This window comes from Lipotes vexillifer, unplaced genomic scaffold (genome assembly GCF_000442215.2).
Source record: "Lipotes vexillifer unplaced genomic scaffold, Lipotes_vexillifer_v1.1 scaffold112, whole genome shotgun sequence".
Taxonomy (NCBI): Eukaryota; Metazoa; Chordata; class Mammalia; order Artiodactyla; family Lipotidae; genus Lipotes; species Lipotes vexillifer.
In genome coordinates, this window is record NW_006776285.1 from 2,355,799 (window position 1) to 2,377,941 (window position 22,143).

Below are 22,143 nucleotides of genomic sequence, written 5' to 3' on the forward strand. Positions count from 1 at the left end.
ATTTGGACATATTAAGGTGGAGATTCCTGGAAGACCATACTATAGCTCTGGTTGGGAGCAAAGCAGCGGGAATGTGGATCAGGTATTCAAGCAGGAGATCAGGATGAGAAAACAGAACCTGGAGTCATCCAGAGAGAAGTAATAACTGTAGTAATGAAAGTGAATGAGAGCATCAGGTTTATAGAGGGAAAGGGCAGACATGAGGCCTTGAGTGCCACTGATATTTCTGAGCTGTCCAGGGAAGAGGAGATAGGAAAGGTGCTAAGAAGGGGCAGTCAGACAGAGAGGAGGACAGTCATAGAAGCCCAAGGTCGGATGCTAAACAGTGTGTGTTTTTGCAGAACAGGAGAATGATGATCCAATTCCATTCAACCCCCTTTGCCTCATTGTGGGCTTAAAGAAAAGCCTGAAAGTTGGTAGAAAGTGATTCTGCTATTTGTTTCATTTGCTGCATGACTGAGCTGTCATTTGTCTCCCTTTGAAAAGAGATAATCATAACTTTCTGTGACTTAAATGTAGTCAGTCTTTAAAGGTACCTAAATGTGACACACTTCAGGGAGATGTATTCCTTGCTTAAGCACGAAGGCAAAGTGTCAGAGTAAATCACTAAAAATTGAAGACATAATAGTCTGTGGGATGTGGCAAATTACTGTCAGAGCTACAAAGTGTATCACAAAGGAGGCTTTTCCAGAAGAAATACAAGGACAGCCTGATTCAGGAAATGGTCTTTTTGGAATTTGGTCTTTTGTCACCTTTAGGCCATGTAGGGATGTAATAGCAGTGCTGTGTTGCTGGCATAATTAGTGTTGAAATTCAGAAAACGTAGAGCATTTTGGCAGTATTTGAATATGTTTCTTTATATCTGTGAGGAATTATAGTTCTGTGGCCACTGTCATTTATTAAGCACTCCTCTTTGTCAAGTACTGTGAAGAATGAATTTGAATTTTACGCCTGCCCTCTGGAAGTTTATAATCGAAAATAGTGTACAGTGCCAAGAAATGAGGTAAAAATGGCAATGAAAATTCCAGATGGTTCTTTTTTTTTTTTCCTCACACCATCTCAAACTCATGTGAAGCTTACACAGGTTACTTTTGTAATTAGCTGAAATTTTACCAGTGATGTATTTGACATCTAGAGGAAATGGACTGATCTTTTGTCCAGACTTGTGTGTTCTATATTTGTGTCTTTCTCTCTTTTAAAAAAAATGACCTCTCTGTTGAGTTGTTTTAAAAATAATTTTAATCTGCATAATTTTAAAGCAGTTCTTTTCCATTGTAGATAATTTGGGGAAAAAAACCATTCTATGGTATTTAAGCAGCTAGAGTAGACATATTTCATAAATGTCTTTAAAAAATTCAAAATTAGGGCTTCCCTGGTGGCACAGTGGTTAAGAGTCTGCCTGCCAATGCAAGGGACACAGGTTCAAGCCCTGGTCCGGGAATATCCCACATGCCACGGAGCAACTAAGCCCGTGCACCACAACTACTGAGCCTGCGCTCTAGAGCCCGCGAGCCACAACTACTGAGCCTGCATACCACAACTACTGAAGCGCACATGACTGTAGCCCGTGCTCCTCAACAAGAGAAGCCACTGCAATGAGAAGCCCGCGCACAGCAAAGACCCAATGCAGCCAAAAATAAATAAATAAATAAATAAATTTATTTTAAAAAAATTCAAAATTAGTGGTTAGTCATTGGTTAAAAATAGAAAAGTACAAAGGAAGCTAGTTGTTCATTTTACTTAACTGTCAAAATATGTCATGCTTTTGAGGGAACAGTTGTGTATCATGCAAAGAGAAAGTTGTTTATATATAAAAAAAAGTTTTCCCAAGTTTATTTTTTTAACGTTAAAAAGTTAAGTATGAAGATGGGGAAGAATTTTATAAAGCAGTAATTTCCATGAGCAGACCTAAAGTTCATGTGGTTCTGTAATTTTCCAAACCTACATGTTTAGTTTTAGAAGAGTCATCTCCACACTCAGTAAATGTATAGATACATGGCAGTTTGATAATCTAGTATGTTTTCCTGTTTTCAGTTAGCTAATGAATGACTCAAAGTTGATTGAAGGGAAAGATTATGTAATGTTCTTCTCTTTGTCTAAACTCTTCCTTCTGGCCTTGGAGGGCGCCCCCTAGGCCAACATGGCCTGCCCCCTGAGCTCGGTGCGTCTACCTCACAGTAACTATGTGCCACCCATGTGTGACCACACACCATCCACACTGCCATCATCAGTTCCCAGAGCTGCCCAGACTTCCATGAATTCTTGTCTTTTTTCAAGCAGTTCTCTCTTCCTGGAATTCTTTCCTTGCTTTATATGGATCTCTTGTTCTTAGCTATTTTTTTTTTTTTTTTTTTTTTTTTTGCGGTACATGGGCCTCTCACTGCTGTGGCCTCTCCCATTGCGGAGCACAGGCTCCGGACGCGCAGGCTCAGTGACCATGGCTCATGGGCCCAGCCACTCCGCGGCATGTGGGATCTTCCCAGACTGGGGCACGAACCCGTACCTCCTGCATCGGCAGGCGGACTCTCAACCACTGCGCCACCAGGGAAGCCCTATCTTAGCTATTTTTAAGGTTCATTTCAAATCCCACCTTTCCAGGGAGCGTTTTCTAGGCTGCTTCCACTCCCCTAGCGGTAATAGCTCTCATAGAAACTTACGTCTTCTTCTTTTAGGGCATTTCCACCCCTTTTAGTGAAGTTATCAGTATGCTTATCCTCCTTCTCAGACTGGCCATCTTCGAGAGCAGGGCTCCACTTTATCCTTATGTGCCCACCCTGCATAGTCTAGCACCAGCCATGCCCATTGTAGAGGTTCTGTCCATGAAGGGCAAGGAATGGGAGCAAATACATGAAGAGCCGTGGATGGGTGGACCTGTAATGTGAACCTCCTCTAATCCTACCTAGTTACAAGTTGCCTGTGTGCCAAAGGATCATGGGAAACAACCCAGGTTAGAGCCTTACAGATCAGGCTTGATTCAGTAGGTGATGGAGAACTATTATTTTTCTCCAAACCTGTTTTATTAATGGAATATCTTCAGTGAACTTTGTATCTCATGATGTGCATGTGGAGAAACTGTTTAAGAATGATCAGTTACATAGTGATATAAAGGATGAATGAGAGGTGAGCTGGCTGTTCTCAAAAGTGAGGAGAAAGAGCAGTGTCGTATTTTAGCTGTTCTACCGTTAGGATTAGACTTAGAGATTTATGCTTTCCTACATTTAAAAGTACAAAGAAGCTGAAGAGAGGAAAGCCACAAAAGTAAAGGTGGAAAAATTTACATTCCAAAGAGTGAAAAGTGAGGTCATATTGAAAAGTGGCAGAGTTTAGATTCAAAACCATAAACATAAGAGATGTGGATAAAAGAAGAGTTTAGAGATGTAAGAATGGAAATGCTGTTTATTTCTTTAAAAATTGAAATTAGCTAAAAAGGATAGATTCTTAAATTGAAGAATCAGGCTAAAAACTCAAGACTGGCGGTGGTTTTGTTTCAGTGTTGTTCTATAATGTAATGACTGTGCATATTCCTTTTTCTCACCTGATTAGTGGATCTCTTAGAGTTGAATACAACAAATGAAGTTTTCAAACAGCACAAGCTGAACCAAAACGATCAGCTTCTTAGTGTTCCAGATGTCATCAACTGTCTGACAACAATTTATGATGGCCTTGAACAAATGCATAAAAATCTGGTCAACGTTCCTCTCTGTGTGGATATGTGTCTCAACTGGCTACTCAATGTATATGATACGTAAGTGCATTTTTTCCCATTAAAATACAGTCATTGGGTGAAATATGTTGTTAGTGCAAAATTTCTACTTTTTTTAAGTGAATTTTTAAGAAAATACTTTCTTTCAAAGTCCTTTTCCCAGTGGAAATATTTATGTTAATTGTTGAAAAGGAACGACTTTCCAAAAACTGAGCTCTTAACCAACAATAGAACAAAAAAGAATGTCCATCTATGATTTTTAAGATTTTGCTTCAACTTATGAAGGCTGTCAGATTTGTAGTGTTTTTAATCACCATGCTAGGGGAAACCTGATGGAAAGAAGTCCGATTTCCTTCCTCCATAATGTTTTATAGTATTTCTTTTTTCAAAAGACAAAATTTCCTATTATTGTCATGAATTTTAAAATTTGTTGCCTCATAATAATCCACTCTGCATTTCTTGTATGACAACTTAACAGCAATTTGGCAATTAAAAGGATTTAATTTCTCTTTTGGTATTAGCTTTTTTTATTGCAGTGGTGGTTATGTGTATATATGGTGTTTTAAATAATTTATACTATAGGACACTCCAATATCTGTAATTTAATTAGATGCTCACTGTTACATAAAGAGCACTCCCAGCTTTCAGCATAACTCATTTGCCATTAATTTGGCTTTTTGAAATGTGACAGTGCGTTTGTAAAATAATCAGTTCTAGAAAGACCTGCTGTGGGCTGACATTTCTGAAACATTAAGAATTATTCATTCTTCTGGTAGGGGGTTAAAGTATGCAAAGATGAAATAAGAAAATTAGAACTCTAAATTTTATTTTCTGTTAATTAGCTGTATGAAAATTTGTGCTTATCAGTTTTTTGTTTGATTTAGAGAGAAAGAATATAGATGGTAGTTCATAAATGCACGCATGGTTTAGCAGCTGATTGATCATGTATAAGAAGTAAATGATAGATACAAGAGCTTTCAAGAGCTTTCAGTTAATTAAAATTTCATTTATCCTTTTGATTAGAAAAATCTTTTATCTTTCAATACTGACAAATATCATAACAATGTCTTTTTTAAAAATAATCAAATAGCCATTGTGTGCTTGAGGCTCTTAATAAACTCACTGAAGAACAGATAGCATGGATCTCTGTTACCATGATGAATGTGGGCTTTACTATCTCCCTGTGTGATATCTTTCAGTACATTTCATTTTAATGAAAATTTTTATACTCCTAGGGTAAAATATGACTGTTAACATTAATTCACTGTTAAGTTGGTCTTCAATTTTTTAAACCTCTAAGAGACATTTTCTATAGTAAATTCACTAAAATAACTGGTCAATTAAGTTTTTTAACTACAAAGCCTATAACTTAATTTTATGTCCCAGGAAGAATGCTAAAGTCATGGGATACTTAGTTAAGGACTTCATTAAGCTCTATGGAGTATGGTAGAGCCAGAGGTGTGTATTTTGAGACATGTTTTAGGGAAGAACTGGAGAAGATGTTAAATCACCCTGCTTCGGCATTATCTGTGGCTCTAACACTCTACTTGGGCTGCCTTAACAAAGTATCACAGACTAGTTGGCTTAAACAACAGAAATTTATTTCTCATAGTCCTGGAGACTGGAAGTCCAAAGTCAAGATGTCAGCAGGGTTGGTTTCTTCTGAGGCCTCTCTCCTTGGGTTATAGATGGCTGTCTTCTCCCTGTGTTCCCACATGGTCTTTCTTCTGTGTGTGTCTGTGTCCTAATGTTCTATAAGAACACCAGTCATATTGGATTAGTCGCCACCCTCATGACTTCATTTCAACTTAATTACCTATTTAAAGACTTTCTCCATATATAGTTGCATCCTGAGGTACTGGGAGTTAGGACTTCAACACATGAATTTTAGGTGGATGTAACTCAGCCCATAGCACATATATATGCTGTTTGCACTGGACAGCCCAAAGGGAATAGTGCCACTTAGTTGGGAAGGAAGCAGTATGTGAAACATCGTAATTCATATTCTAGGGAGTTAAATGTTGGCATAGTTTCACTTTCTACCATCAAATGTGAACACATGAGAAATGCAACACAGAGATACTGTTTCTTATTTAGAAAGACAGTATCTTGAAATTTTCCTTTTCAAAGGACAAAAAGCTTTTAGGATTTATCTCCCTTCCATGCCAAAGAAATATAGCAAAGACCATGCTAGGTTAGAACAGTGTCCATTCAGTCAAGTTTTCCACCTTGGAGAGGAATATCATGAGTTAACCTAAGGAAAAAGTACAGTTACTCATATGATGGTAGTCTCAGATGGCCAGAGTTGATTACCTAAATTTCTCTAGCAACTAAGACTTATTCCTTTATCCAAACAAGAGTTATTAACTGTTTTCAAGTCATTAGTTTCCTTTGAGAATCTGATGGAATTATGATCTACTCCATCCAATGCACCAGGACGTTATGGACCCCTAAGAAGTCTCTGAACCTTGGAAATGGTACCATGATCTAACCCGTCCATTCATTCAGTTAATCTGACATTCATCTATTAACCATATATTTTTTACTGCATTGCTTTGTGTAGTATTTTTTACTGCACTGCTTTGGTTGCAGCCAGACCTGGTATTTTCAGCCCTTGAAATATATTCAACCAGCTCTTGAAATAATGACTGGTGCACACACAAGAGATCCTAGAATTCTAGAAGCAGAAGGACTTTGAGGATCTTCCATTCTGCCCTCCTCATTTTACTGATTGAGAAACTGACCCAGTGAGATAAGACAGTTTATCCATAGCCACCTACTGCATATTAGTAGTAGATATGGAACTATATTCAGCTTTTTTGATAATCACTTGATTATTCCTACCATACTGCCATATCTAAGAAAGATAGTACTTTATAAATTATATTGTTTACTGTTTCTTTCAGCTTTTAACATGTACCCAACTCCTAATATTCCGGATTGTCTGAAAAAGAGTCTATTTTCTTCTGTTGTAGAGGACAAGAATCCAAATTTTTGGTTCTGGTTGCTTTAAAACTTGACAGCTGCTTAACTTTTGGCATCTCAATTTCTCATCTGAAAATTTGTGATAAAAATATCTGCTCTGCTTCACATACACAAGTGATTGTGAAGGGCAAATGAACTAATATATATATATATAGAAAGGACTTTATAAACTATAAAGATAAAACTGATTCCATTTATGAGTTCACAACCTCTCTCAGTCTTCATCTTCCTGGGCTAAAAAGTCTTAATTCCACAATCTTCCTTCTAAATTCAGTGGAAATTAAATTTGTTTAAATCAAGATTTAAAGCAGTAGTCTGGATTTCTTGGTTTAAACATTTTTGTCCCTGCAGAGAATATTAACCTCATTTGATGCAGTGTTAAGTCATTTTTCCCACGATTCCGAGGTGGATATAATTTTATTTCTAAGGTACCTATCTTTCTGGTTGAATTAATTTCAGGAGTTACTTATGAAAACTATCAGGGAATCAAATACTTAAATATTGTGTTATGTCACTCACAATAAATTTCATTGACTCCCTGTTACCTTTCAAATTCTGATATCTTACTTAACATCAAAGCCCTCTATCCTCTGGCTCCATATAACCTGGACAACTCTATCAACCATTTACTCTTGATGCAAGTTCTCGCTGTACCTGATGAATCCTGCCTCTGGTGCTCACATCCGCTTCCTCTGTCCGCTTGTCCGGGCTTTTCCTATGAGAATCTACTTTCTCGTAGTCAGGACAGTCCAGCTGTGTCGTGCCTTCTGTGTCTGATTTTAGACTTATCTTCTCTGTCAAATGTTGTGAGACTAATAACTACTCAGACTAACCACCAATCATTAATGACTAGTCAGCCACAATTATCTCGCTTATTTCCATGTGTAAGACTGGTCTAATATTTTCTTATGATTCTCTAGTTGTTTCCTTGTCTCACCTCTCCAGCTAGTCATGGGTAGGAATCATGTCTTTAACACTTTTCTCTTGGTCCTATGGAACGTAGAGCAATGCTGGGATCACAGTAAGCCTTTATAATTGTTGATGGTGCCATGAATGGACGGTTGACATTTTCAGTAGTCTTCCTGATGATGTTCCCTTCTGGTGTTGTCACCAAAGACTGGAGATCAGCCTCCAATATGTACCAGTTTGATCTTTTTTTCCCTTAAGGGATTACTTTGTCCTTAGCCACAGTCATGTACTAGTTTATTTGCACAGCCTTTTGTTATTTTCTTCAAGTCTATTGTCTGATTGTGTACTGAGAATAAAATTGCCTGATTTTTGGAGGGAAGAAAACAGACATAGTCTATTTTCGTGTGATAATTAGGAAACACCTAAAAGATACGAAATAGAAACACACTTCATAGCATGGCTCAGTTTAAGGTTAATTTGGAACTAGTATTTCTATAATTGTGGGAAACTGAAATGAGTATATAAACTTTAGGTTTCTGCTTATAATGGCTATATTTATTTTAAAATTTAAGTATTAGTTATTTTATAGGTCAATTCTGAATGTTGTACACATACATAGCAAGGGTTCAGAATGTTTGTTGGGTATGATTTAGTATAGATTATAGACTCTAGGCTATTGAGGGACTTTTTTTTTTTTTTGCGGTACGCGGGCCTCTCACTGTTGTGGCCTCTCCCGTTGCGGAGCACAGGCTCCGGACGCGCAGGCTCAGCGGCCATGGCTCACGGGCCCAGCCGCTCCGCAGCATGTGGGATCTTCCCGGACCGGGGCACGAACCCGCGTCCTCTGCATCGGCAGGCGGACTCTCAACCACTGCACCACCAGGGAAGCCCTGAGGGACTGTTTTGAAAATACATTTTACCAATCCCTAAGCATGTTTTCCTTTTTTATTTATTTCATACTTTATATGTCATTGTGTGTTTACAGAAACTTGAGTATTTATAATTTGAGAATGAAAGATATCAATTAGTAGTAATAGTAAAAATATCAATGAGCCAGACTTAAATACAGTTTGACAATAAGGATGCTTAAAATTAAAGTTACATGGTACAAATATTTATATGTTTTTAAATAGTATGAATTACTAAATTTTAAGTATTCATGTAATTATGTAAACATTTAGTTATAGGTCTTGAATGTGTTGTACTTGTGTGTATTGAAAACATAAGAAAATTAACAGTAAAAACTGAAACTGAAAACTGATCCTGTTTATATGAAATAATAAAGATAGAAATTTTTATATCTTGATTTTTTTCTGGACTGTGTGTTATTTCACAGCAAGGGTTATGGATTAATTTTTGTAGCTTCTGCATTTCCCTTTCCCCAGCCCCAGGATCTAGTACAGTGTGACATTTGGTAAACAACTCATTTATTCTTTGATAAAAGACAGAGTAAATATAACTCTATGCTTTTAAAGATAAAATTATTCTTCCAGTCAAATTATAAGTGAAATTGGTCTCTCATTGGCATAATATGAAGCTATTTTCTAGTGTTAATTCATTAATAAATTTTGTTTTTAATTATAATTTGATACTTCCCCAAATAAAGATTGCACACCTGTGTGTTTAAGATCATTGACTATTATAATTGCAGTAGTAATTTATAGAAACTGCATTGACAGAGATCAAAATCAATGAAGACGAGAAGTTTTTTAAGTATTCAACAAGTTATAGCCCTCAACATATAGTTAATTTTCCAGTCAGTTTTCTTACATCTGTTTTTAGATATATCATTATACATTTCTTGCTGTATTGTCACATGCATATTATGTATATCTCTAGCTATTATTTTGAATCTTGCATTTATAATTATTAACAGATTTTAATTCATAGTGTTTATAAAAATGAAATATTTTTAGCTTTATAATTAACATTTTCATTTTACTTTCTTTTGTTCTTCCAAGTTCATATGTTGTACGTAAAGTGACTTCAGGCTGTATATTCTTCCAGACTAAGTCAAATATACTATTAAAATATGTCATGAACTTATGGTATGGGTTTAACATTAATTAGTAAAAGTGAATAGAAAGTTGCATTTTTAAGATGCAATTTTTTTTCCGTTTAGCCTCAAGGAAATAGATATTCAAAAATAATTAGCATACTTTATACAGTTTTAAATGCATCTAACACACTGAGATTCTTAAAATTTCAGGGGTCGGACTGGAAAAATAAGAGTGCAGAGTCTGAAGATTGGATTGATCTCTCTCTCCAAAGGTCTCTTAGAAGAAAAATACAGATGTATGTAAGACCTTTCTTATACCAATAATGTTTTTAGTAATAATAATGATAATAACAACTTATTAGAGACTTACTTTATATGATTTGCTAGTAAAAATAGCTCCTTTTTTTTTTTTTAACCCTGATCATACATGTACAAGGCTAGACAAAGGGTGTCAGTGCAAAGTGATGTGAATTTGTGTGAAATGGAAAGCTAATTATAGGATCAAGATGTGAGGTGCATTGATGGAGTAAGAACTGACTGCAGATTGTATCTCATTTAATTCATAATTGCCCCATAATGTAGGCATTGTGATTTCCATTTTCCAGCTGAAAAAATAATTCTTGGGATAGGTTAGAAATCTAGTCAACGCTGTAGAGACAGTGAATCGTGGGGCTAGAATTAGATCGTAGATACTTCTGACTCTAAAGCCCAAACATTTTCTATTTCCGTATATTTTCAATGCTTAAGAAAATTGGCATGGACTAGAACTGTTATAGTCACAGTGAGACAAATAATTATATTTTTTAGTATAAGAAAATAAAGTGATATATTTTTAAATTTCGTTATATTTGTTCTTATTCACCAAATAAATCAGTGGTGACCTTTTAGCTGTCAGTTAATGAAGGGCATCTTGACATTTGGAAAGGGACAGGTTCGGGAGCCAGGGAGACCTGCCTTCAAATCTCAGCTCTACCACTTAGTGGCTGCTGGATGACTCTGGGCAGGTTACACGATTCCACTGAATACCGACAGCTAAGAGGTAGTAATAAGATTCCCATTTCACATTCCAGGGAGCTAAAATTTAGTGAATTTTCTTCAACAAAGAATGAAGCTAGTAATTCTTGCTTTGAAATCAACTGGAGATCATATGTGAAAAGTACCTAGATATAGCAGTTGTTGAATAAATGGTAGCAATTGCTGCTATGTCTCCAAACTCTTAATTACTGTAAATTTTTTGATTTAATTTTATCCATAAAATGTGAGTAAATTGATTCTGCCAGGCATAGCCTCATATGATTCTGTACAGATATATCCATACCTTCGAGGGAGAAGGAGAGGGATATTTCATGAATAGAGAGATACCAAAAACAGGAAAATATTTGATCCCAGGCCCTATAAATTTTAGGTTCTTCATCTTCTGTGAACATACATACATTTTAAAATACTTTTATTTTCTGGGATGGCTGTGAAGCAATTTGTTTTTGAATTCCAGGGCTAGATCATGGTGGCTTGTTTTTTTTAGATAGTTTGACAAGAATGTCAGCGAAAATGAAACGAAAAGCTGATTGTAGGATCAGGAGGTGAGGTGCCTTGATGGAGTCAGAACCTAGTAAGCCATGCAGAAAAAAGCTTTGCACAGGCTTCTGCTTGGTGGCACTTTATCTAGAATTTAAATTGTCTTCAGCATTATAATTGTCAAAAGATGTAATTTTCAAAGCTAAAAAAGTTATTTCTGTAATGAGTGGGAAAGAAAAATGTTAATGAAAACATCAGTGTATCAAATTAGAAAAGTACTTTAAAAAAAAATCAACTGTGATTTGGGGTTTTCATGTGTTCCTAAAAGAATTTAGGGTTCTCTGAAAGTAACAATTATGTTACGGTGCTCAACTTACTCTGAAAAGAGTGCAAATTCAACCTCAAAGCTTATCATGAATCTTATTAAAATGCAAGGGTGATCTGTTTTTCTAGATCAACGATGCCTCCTCCCTGTGTTTTTCAAGCTGATTATTGGAGTAATCTGAGGCCAAAAGAAAGAGTAACAACATGATGGCTATAGTTCTAGAGCAAAAACCAAATTCTATGCAATATACAAAAAATGTCTTTTATCTACACACATACCTTCACACGTATTTCTGAAGCATATAATTTTTCAAAGGAAGAGGTATTTCAGCATACATGTACTCATACACTCGTACTACAGCGGACAGTCTTTCTACAAATGTCGGGAAACAGTACTCCGTATAATTCCACATTGAACTTTCAGATTATAGCAGGGGAAGCAGAAGCCCTGCAATGAAAATTTCTGATATTTAATTTAATCCATGAAGTATGCCATTTAGAACTTAATTAAATAAGAAATCTTTGGGTTGAAATCTTTAAATCTTTCCTCAGAGTACTGAGACTCTGGAAATACTCTGGGGTTTTGTTTTGTTTTTTACTTTGAGGTCCTTAGCAACTCTGATTCCAGTTTTGATTTCCCTAGTGGTATCAGAACACTTCCTCATTATTACTTTCTTTGTTGGAATTAATATTCAAGACACTTTGCTCTCCAAACTCAGTGGCAGAGGTGCTATTCTGGGTCAGTTGGTATCCAACTGAACACTGATTTTGCAATGGCTTACGTCAGTGTCTTTACCCCGGTGACACCTTCTTTTCTCTTCATGCCTTTTTGAGAATGTCCCTTGATTAGGTTCTAACAACACTCTGGCCTTCCTGCTTGTAACTCGATGGCTTCCTTGTCTCACCAGCAACACATTTACAAAGATCCTTTTGAATGGCCTTTTGCATCTCTTCTGTGATTACTTATTGGAACTTGGGTTTTAGATTGCAACATTCCTCTGATCCATCCCCACATCATGATACTCCTTTTCGTATCTGACTGTAACATCAACATTTGAACTTTCATAAGAATTCAGAAATATGTCAGAATGTTGAGTCTTTTCTCTTTATGTTTTGTGTGTAGTTTTACCTAAATAGTGGCATAGTAGTATAGCTTTCTTCCTCCAAAGAGGAAAGCTGGGCATGATTGATGTTGCTGAATATGTGCACTTCTCTCTACAGATTATTATTATTCATATGCATTAACTTTGTATTGACTTAGGAGGCCTCTTCTCAGGAACGGGTTAACAATGAGAATCATAATAAGAATCCTGGATAAATACTTTCTGGCTATGATAGTCTTATTTTTGACAAATGAAAAGAAGCAAGTAGACCTCTAACCATCTAAGAGAACAAATGATAATAAAAATTAAATGTATTTTTATTGAATTTGCTTTCCCTATGTATGCCTATAATTAAAGTCATATTTCATTATAATTACTGTGTCAGTATCACTGAGCTTGGTTTAGTTGTTTGAAAATTTACTGTTGACAGTGTTAGATCTAGCCTTATTTCCTTAGAAAAAAAAGGGAATGATACCTTTTTTTTTTTTTTTTTTTTTTTTTTTTTTTTTTTTTTATGATACCTTTTGATCTGATATTCATTTATCAGGTATTGTTTGAAAATGGTTTTTAGGATCCAATGAATATTTACTCCCCATTCTTTTTTTCTTGGAAAACTTCACATGAAAACCATTTAGAATTTGTGTGATTTTGAATTTTTAGAACTTGGAAATTTCTTTCCAAAAAGTATTAGTTTCTATAATGAAGTGGATTGTTTTTACATGAAATTTCTCCCTACTCCAAAAGTAACTTATTTGAATATATTAGCTTTGTTGCTGGAAATATGGTAATAATTTTCATCTTCAAAATACTGCAAGTGATAAAAAGAAGATAAGCCAATTCTAGAAGGAAGAAAAGAGTTTTTATTTTACTGAATCAAAAAAAATTTTAAATATCTTTTTTTAATGAATAGAAAAGCCTAAGAACTGTGTGAAAGTATGCATGAGTTTTCATTAAGTCCTTTACATTTGAATTAATGTATTTTATTACATGAAATGATGTAAAAAATAATTTTTATCGCTAATAAGGAACGAGAGACTGATTGGGCCTGAAAACATAACCCCTAAAAATAAAAGACACCTCCTTATACTGTTTAATGTTTCTTATGCAAAATAGATTTGAGTATAGAATCTTTAAAAGAAATTAAAATATATATGTTCAATGAATATTGAATTTAGGAGTGAATACAAAAAGTTGATAAACAAATCTTTTTTTTTTTTGATAAATCTTTTAAAATTTGCTACTTAAGATACATTCATTCCTTTAACAAGTCATAAAGAAAGCTTCTTTTTAGCTGTCTGTCTTTTTCAATCAGAAGGGAAACCTTATAGAGACCACTGAACGAACCCACATGCATACACTGGACCATTTAAAAAGGAAATTTGTATTTATGTCTGTTTATATGTATTTACATACTGCAGTAGATCGTTTTAGGACACATGTAGTTAACCAGTTCCTGATTACAAATATGCAGAATGTTAAGGTTGTCAGAATTCAGGCGACAACTAATGTAATTCATGTCCCCATAAGTTTTTTTTAAAATCTACGTCGTTCATTCCATATAACCAAAGGTATATTTTACTTAAAATTCCAGAATAGGCAGATGGAAGTTAACCTCTTGCCTCTCCTCCTTGTAGATCTCTTTCAGGAAGTGGCTGGGCCCACAGAAATGTGTGACCAGAGACAGCTTGGCCTGTTACTCCATGATGCCATCCAGATCCCTCGGCAACTGGGGGAGGTAGCAGCTTTTGGGGGCAGTAATATTGAACCCAGTGTTCGCAGCTGCTTCCAACAGGTAAACGTTCATGAAGGATCACTGGTGTATAGAATGTGTGGGGAATGGTATTGAGGATATTCTGAGAAATGGAACAGGGGACTTGGGCTGGAACCAGCTGGTGGAAGACGCTGGTACCATCCCAGTAAGTTAATTTTATTTCTTAAGGCACATTTGATTCAAGGAACAGCAGCCATCTCAAGGAGACTTACTGTTCCTCAAGGGTTAAAACCTCAAATCTTTAACATGTGCCATTAGATTGCTATGATTTGGCCCTACTTTTGCCGCAGCCTCATCTTGTACCACTGGTCCCCTTGAGCTTTCCAGCCGTGCTGTTTTAGTTCCTTCATTCCGGCCCTAGTGCCTTTGGACATGTGCCCTCTGTTTAGAATGTTCTTCCTTACCCTCCACCCACAAACTCCCTTGACATTGCTAATCCTTATTCATTCTTTAGCTCTTCCCTTAAATCTCACATCCGCTGAAAATCCTTCTCTGACTCCTTCAGATGAGATTATGTGTCCCTCTACTATATTCACCTGAATCTCCTCTGCCTTCTTATCATGCTCATTAAAATTGATAATAAAAACTTACTGAATTATATAATTACTTGTTTAGTGGTTTTTTTCTTTTATATAAACCTAAGCTCCATGAACAAGGACTGTTTCTTTCTTTTTACTATTGCATCCCTATGTACAGTGCCTTGGACATCATAGCTACTTAATAGATGTTTGCTAAATAAATGAATAAAAACGCCCTGAGTCTCCTTGTAGGCAAGATTTTTTTTAAATATAAATTAAAGATGTTATTGAAAATTGCACTCTTTTCTTTGAGAACATATGTACAAAAGGAGAATGATGTACACAAGTTTTATACTGATCTAAGTTACTGATATTAAACTGGAAAAGCACGTTAGTTTCTTTTTTGATGCTTACCGTATAGAAAAGCATTTTAGAAATGCTTCTACCGATGTTATAAGTATGCATAAAGTACAAGCCTACAGATATTTTGCCAAGGCATGTCTAGTGATTTATCATTGCTGAGGAGAAAAATGCTCACACCATCTCTTTAAGAAGAATTGATGTTATGGTTTATTACATTTTATAATGGCCCTTTTTCTTGTTTTAGAGATACAAAAAATACCAAGTGAAAATTCTAAATATGATTCTCATATGTTCTGGTTCATAGAATGACCTTGACAACAGCAGGAGAAGGACATTGGTATGAATTTAACTTTGCACAAGTGAAAATTACTTAGTATTAATATTTAAAGAGAGACCAAGACATTTCATACAACTTATCATTGATACATTTGGAAATCCTGCAAAGTATATTCATCGTAATGTGCTCCTGGTAGGATGTAACAGGACTGGAGCAGGACAAAGAGATAACAGTTTTTATTGGCATCTGTAATGGCCTTCAAGTTTAGGAAGTTATCAGTGAGTCTTTTTTTTTTTTTTTTTAGTGAGTCTTTACTTTCTCAAATGTTTACTGTTTTAGATGAATGAGTTTTATAGTTTTAAAATATCTATGTGAAGAGTACCTAGAACTGTGTGGGTTTTGGTTTTGGTTTTTAAATCTAAGTCTATTAAGGTATTGGGATTTTTTTCTTCTTCGTAATGACAATTTCTTCTTTTTCTCTTTTTAAATTTTGGAATTTTTTTTTCCTTGAAGAACTTTAAATATTTAGTGATTTAACTGACCTAGAAAGAGTTATATAAACTCTGTTTTTACTTTTATACAGATTTTCAGAAGATTTTGAAGCAACAACACCTATTGCAATTTAAATGAAGGCATTTTCTTCACTTTTAACATTTTTGTTTCTTCACCAGAATAACAACAAGCCAGAGATAAGTGTAAAAGAGTTTGTAGACTGGATGCATCTGGAACCACAGTCCATGGTTTGGCTGCCGGTTCTACATCGAGTGGCAGCAGCTGAGACTGCAAAACATCAGGCCAAATGCAACATCTGTAAAGAATGTCCAATTGTTGGATTCAGGTAGGCTGATTTACTACCAGTGGTGGTAGGAGGCTATTTTCTGTTCTGTTTGTATAGTTTCAGTGTATGTCCATCATTCCTTCGCACTTATACCCATTTGGGGGTTTGCCTCCTGAAGAAATGGGATGCTTTTAGCACATTCAGTCCATCTGAAAATGGCATTCCCTCAAAAAGCCAATACGTGAAGCTTATTTTATTATTGTTATTTATACTGTTTTGCTCCAGAACCAGAGATCTTTCTGAGTTTCTATTTATGTAGGTTACAGAAGTGTTCATGCATAATAATTGCATGACTCATTATACATATATGACCCTGATGGAATTTGGTGATTTTCTAAGACTTTGGGGTCAAACTTGGTAAGCAGGAGTTTAGCATTTAAATACTAACTGAGAAGAAATCAGATGACTTCATGTTTCTTTGGCCAACTTTGGCATAAAGTACATTCACCCAAATTTCACACAAGAAGCCTTTGTCAGGGAATTTTGAAACTCATTTTTTATTGATGGTATAAGTGATATTTTAAATTTTGATGTGGCAAGCTAATAAACATAACTCTTTTTTCTTCTTTCGTTTTGCATTCACATTCAAACATTACAGAAAGTCTTCTAACATGGATATTTGTCTTCTCATGTTGAAACAGATGAAAACATGTTTTAGACTTCAACTACAAAAATTTGCTTTTTCTCTCACTTGGGAGATGGTTTCCTTAATTTCCTTTGTGAAATTTAAGATTCTCTTTGTTCTAATTTGGAGCTAAAATACTAAATAAGCAAATTCCACATTTGTAGCCAATATAACTTTTATTTTCATGGTGATTTGGATGAATGAAATTCCTTACCACAAGTGAGTGTTTTGGACTATGTAATAGGCTTTCAAGCCAATGAATTTTCCTTTCTTCTCTCTAGGTATAGAAGCCTAAAGCATTTTAACTATGATGTCTGCCAGAGTTGCTTTTTTTCGGGTCGAACAGCAAAAGGTCACAAATTACATTACCCAATGGTGGAATATTGTATACCTGTGAGTACTGAGCCAGTGTTTGTTTATTTGGTTTTGCTTTAACATATTGCTTTTGAATTAGCTAGTCTCTAAAAGTATTCAGTTTATTTAGACATAACTTTATTTGGAAAAAAATCCCTTTCAACCATATATTTTTTGTTGCTTTGTTTTCTTTTAAGCAATACATTATGTTGAATTTATTAGCACAGAACAATTATACTTTTTTCAGAAAGATTAACTTATTAAATTTTATTTACATCTTTGTTTTAATATTAAACGTAGCATTCTTGGTAGCAAACTCTTGTGGTACGTGGGCCTCTCACTGTTGTGGCCTCTCCCGTTGCGGAGCACAGGCTCGGGACGCGCAGGCTCAGCGGCCATGGCTCACGGGCCCAGCCGCTCTGCGGCATGTGGGATATTCCCGGACCGGGGCACGAACCCGCGTCCCCTGCATCGGCAGGCGGACGCTCAACCACTGCGCCACCAGGGAAGCCCCAAATCCCACTTTTTCACAAAAACAGCTTGACTCTTACTTTGTGTGTGAAATCTTCCCAAATTCTTCTAGCTTCCCATCACCAAAACACATCATTCTGTGGCCTCTAACAGCAGCCCCTACTTTACCAGTTAGTATTTGATTCTGTGTTATCTTGTATTGTTTTCTGTGTTGGTGTTTTTGCCTCCTCAACTATCTTTTTAATTCCTTGGGACAAGGATGACTCATACTTTTCTTACTATGCTTAGTTAATTCTGGTACATAATGTGCTCATATCTGACATTATAAATACTATTTATAGAATATTAAAGCTGGAAAGAGTCTAAGAAATTAACTCATCCTTATTTTTTAAAAAAAAGACTAAGTCTTAGAGAAGGTAAGGATTTGTTCAAAGTTAGTGGCATGGATTTAGTGGTTTAACTCCATTTGGGGAATTTTCTGTATGCTTGCTGGAATATTATATTTGTTGAGTACCTGTTATACACCAGGCATTTTGCTGGGGACTAGAGATACAGAAAACATATAATGAAAGAGAAAAAGAGGTCTTTATGTGGACAGATTCAACAGGACTATATATATTTTTTGAAGAATAAGTAAACTTATGGAGCAAGATAATATTTAAATTTTTTTCTTGTTACCTGTGCACTGTATATTTGAATTCTGGGATTAACATTTATTCTAAAAATAGTTACATTTTATATTAAAGATATTCAAATTTTAAGTTTCTTTTTTATTGGAATAAGAGCTTATGATCATTTAATTTCACAGTGAAAATTACCATAATTGGATCTTTTTTTTTTAAGTCTATATTCTCTGTTTTAAATAACCAAATTTAATTCAAATTAGAAGCGTTTTTATATGGTAGGGTATAAAGTAGGTAGTTCTTTAAATTAGAGAGCGAGGGTGATGAATTTCACGTATGACTTATAAGAGTTCATGCAATTGCTGACAGTGAGAGAGAGAGCTGGATAGGGTTAAATATGAATGAATAGGGAATGCTACTGGGGGGAGGCATTAGTCACCAAGAGGTGAGTAAATTGACTGCTCCATTGCCACAAGAGTGCAGCTGAGGTTGGTTGGCAAGGATTTGCAGTCCGTGACTCCATCATTGCTCAATGGCTTTGAAATTAAAAGATGGTAGGTAGGATTGAAGGCCACGGGCTGCACGATTCAAAGGTGTTAATGGTACTGGGATTTATTTTGGCTATCGTCATGTTGAAGAAACCAAAGGGGGTTGAGGGGCTAGAGATCAAGATGATGGGGGCAAGAATTAGGAGTAAGAGTCAGAAGGTTTGAGTTAGTGAAAGTTTTTTCCAAGTTAAAGATTTGGGATTGAAAGATGTTTTGAGTTTATGATGAACCCTGACGTGTGGGCAGACCCCAGTATGTGATAGAAGTGGGACACAGGAGGTTTTGGAGATGAGATGGTGTTTAGAAGATCATCAGTTTCTTTAGAAGTGACAGATGCTAGCCGTGTCTGGCCAAGTGCTGTCAAAGGGGAACGGATAGGCATATCGATTTTAGTAGATGTTAAAGCTGAGGCTAAGGGGGAAATAGTGTAAACCTCCTTTATTCTTGGCCTTTGATTTTACAGCCCATGATGGAGAGGATTGTAGGAGAGATGGTGTTATCATGGGAGCAACAGTACTCATCTCGTTCATAACTGCAATATGAAATTGCAGTTATGAACAACATGTAGGGGAATGTGTTCATAAGTAGATGCAGAGTCCTGCTAACAGCTAACAGGAAAGAAAAGTAATTAGAGGCTGTATGCATCTGCTGAGGGGCAGTGGCCCAATCTATGTAGGAAAAGTGGGGAAGTGGGGAAAGTCAATAGAGAGAGTACTTACCCATTCGTAAATATAGCTCTCAGGAACTGAAGCATTAGTCCAGACAAGAAGATGGTTTGAGAGTCATGTTAGCTCAGGTAGAAGGGATGAGATATTTGTAAAATTTTATTGCTAGAAAGGTCAGCAACATCAGCTACTCCCAGCATTCAAATTGTTAGGGATGGAATCATTGCAAAATTCTCTGCTTATGAACTGAGTTTGGACAGGACTAGTTTGTTCTGAGAGTTTTGTTGAGATTTTGGTGAGAAGAGAGGAGGACGGGAAGCAGCTTATTAAAAGTTAACAACACTTAAAACAGATTGTATTGCATTTTTGCAGTTTTTAAACAAGTGCATGTTACTTTTTTTTTTTTTTTTTTTGCGGTATGCGGGCCTCTCACTGTTGTGGCCCCTCCCGTTGCGGAGCACAGGCTCCGTACGCGCAGGCCCAGCGGCCATGGCTCACGGTCCCAGCCGTTCCGCGCCATGTGGGATCCTCCCGGACCGGGGCACGAAGCCGTGCGCCCTGCATCAGCAGGTGGACCCCCAACCACTGCACCACCAGGGAAGCCCGCATATTACTTTTAAAGTATCAGGTTCAAGTATGTTCTTGTCAATGTTGGTTAATATATAGGGATATAAAACAAAATTTCAACTTCTGGGACATTAAATGCATAAACATTCGCATTATAAGGGTCCCAGAAGGAGAAGAGAGAGAGAAAGGACCCAAGAAAATATTTGAAGAGATTATAGTCGAAAACTTCCCTAACATGGGAAAGGAAATAGCCACCCAAGTCCAGGAAACGCAGAGAGTCCCATACAGGATAAACACAAGGAGAAACACGTCAAGACACATAGTAACCAAATTGACAAAAATTAAAGACAAAGAAAAATTATTAAAAACAACAAGGGAAAAACAACAAATATCTTACAAGGGAACTCCCATAAGGTTAACAGCTGATTTCTCAGCAGAATCTCTACAAGCCAGAAGGGAGTGGCATGATATACTTAAAGTGATGAAAGGGAAGAACCTACAACCAAGATTACTCTACCTGGCAAGGATCTCATTCAGATTCGATTGAGAGACCAAAAGCTTTACAGACAAGCAAAAGCTAAGAGAATTCAGCACCACCAAACCAGCTCTACAACAAATGCTAAAGGAACTTCTCTAAGTGGGAAACACAAGAGAAGAAAAGGACCTGAAAAAACAAACCCAAAACAATTAAGAAAATGGTCATAGGAACATACATATCGATAACTACCTTAAATATGAATGGATTAAATGCTCCATTCAAAAGACACAGGCTTGCTGAATGGATACAAAAACAAGACCCATATATATGCTGTCTACAAGAGCCCCACTTCAGACCTAGGGACACATACAGACTGAAAGTAAGGGGATGGAAAAAGATATTCCATGCAAATGGAAATCAAAAGAAAGCTGGAGTAGCAATACTCATATCAGATAAAATAGACTTTAAAATAAAGAATGTTACAAGAGACAAGGAAGGACACTACATAATGATCAAGGGGTCGATCCAAGAAGGAGATATAACAATTATAAACATATGTGCACCCAACATAGGAGCACCTCAATACATAAAGCAACTGCTAACAGCTATAAAAGAGAAAATCGACAGTAACACAATAATAGTGGGAGACTTTAACACCTCACTTACACCAATGGACAGATCATCCAGACAGAAAATTAATAAGGAAACACAAACTTTAAATGACACAATAGACCAGATAGATTTAATTGATATTTATAGGACATTCCATCCTAAAACAGGAGATTACACTTTCTTCTCAAGTGCACACGGGACATACTCCAGGATAGATCACACCTTGGGTCACAAATCAAGCCTCAGTAAATTTAAGAAAATTGAAATCATATCAAGCATCTTTTCTAACCACAACATGAGATTAGAAATCAATTACAAGGAAAAAAAAGTAAAAAACATAAACACATGGAGACTAAACAATACGTTACTAAATAACCAAGAGATCACTGAAGAAATCAAAAAGGAAATCAGAAAATACCTACAGACAAATGACAACAGAAACACGATAATCCAAAACCTATGGTATGCAGCAAAAGCAGTTTTAGGAGGGAAGTTTATAGCAATACAATCCTCTCTCAAGAAACAAGAAAAATCTCAAACAATCTAACCTTACACCTAAAGGAACTAGAGAAAGAAAAATAAACAAAACCCATAGTAGAAGGAAAGAAATCCTAAAGATCAGAGCAGAAATAAATGAAACAGAAACAAAGAAAACGATAGCAAAGAGCAATAAAACTAAAATGAAAAATGAAAAAGGAGAAGTTACAATGGATAGCGCAGAAATACAAAGCATCATAAGAGACTACTACAAGCAGCTCTATGCCCAAAAAATGGACAACCTGGAAGAAATGGACGAATTCTTAGAAAGGTATAACCTTCCAAGACTGAACCAGGAAGAAATAGAAAATATGAACAGACCAATCACAAGTAATGAAATTGAAACTGATTAAATATC

The 22,143-nt window shown here is 36.0% G+C and overlaps 1 protein-coding gene across 1 annotated transcript in view; it reads left to right on the forward strand.

Moving 5' to 3' along the window:
• Positions 1–22,143, forward strand: part of UTRN (utrophin) — a 503,258-nt gene that overhangs the window by 432,951 nt on the left and 48,164 nt on the right. Inside the window, 5 exon segments of the mRNA XM_007450323.1 lie at positions 3,544–3,745; positions 9,807–9,892; positions 14,173–14,330; positions 16,139–16,305; positions 17,212–17,323. Coding sequence (XP_007450385.1) covers positions 3,544–3,745; positions 9,807–9,892; positions 14,173–14,330; positions 16,139–16,305; positions 17,212–17,323 — 725 coding nt within the window.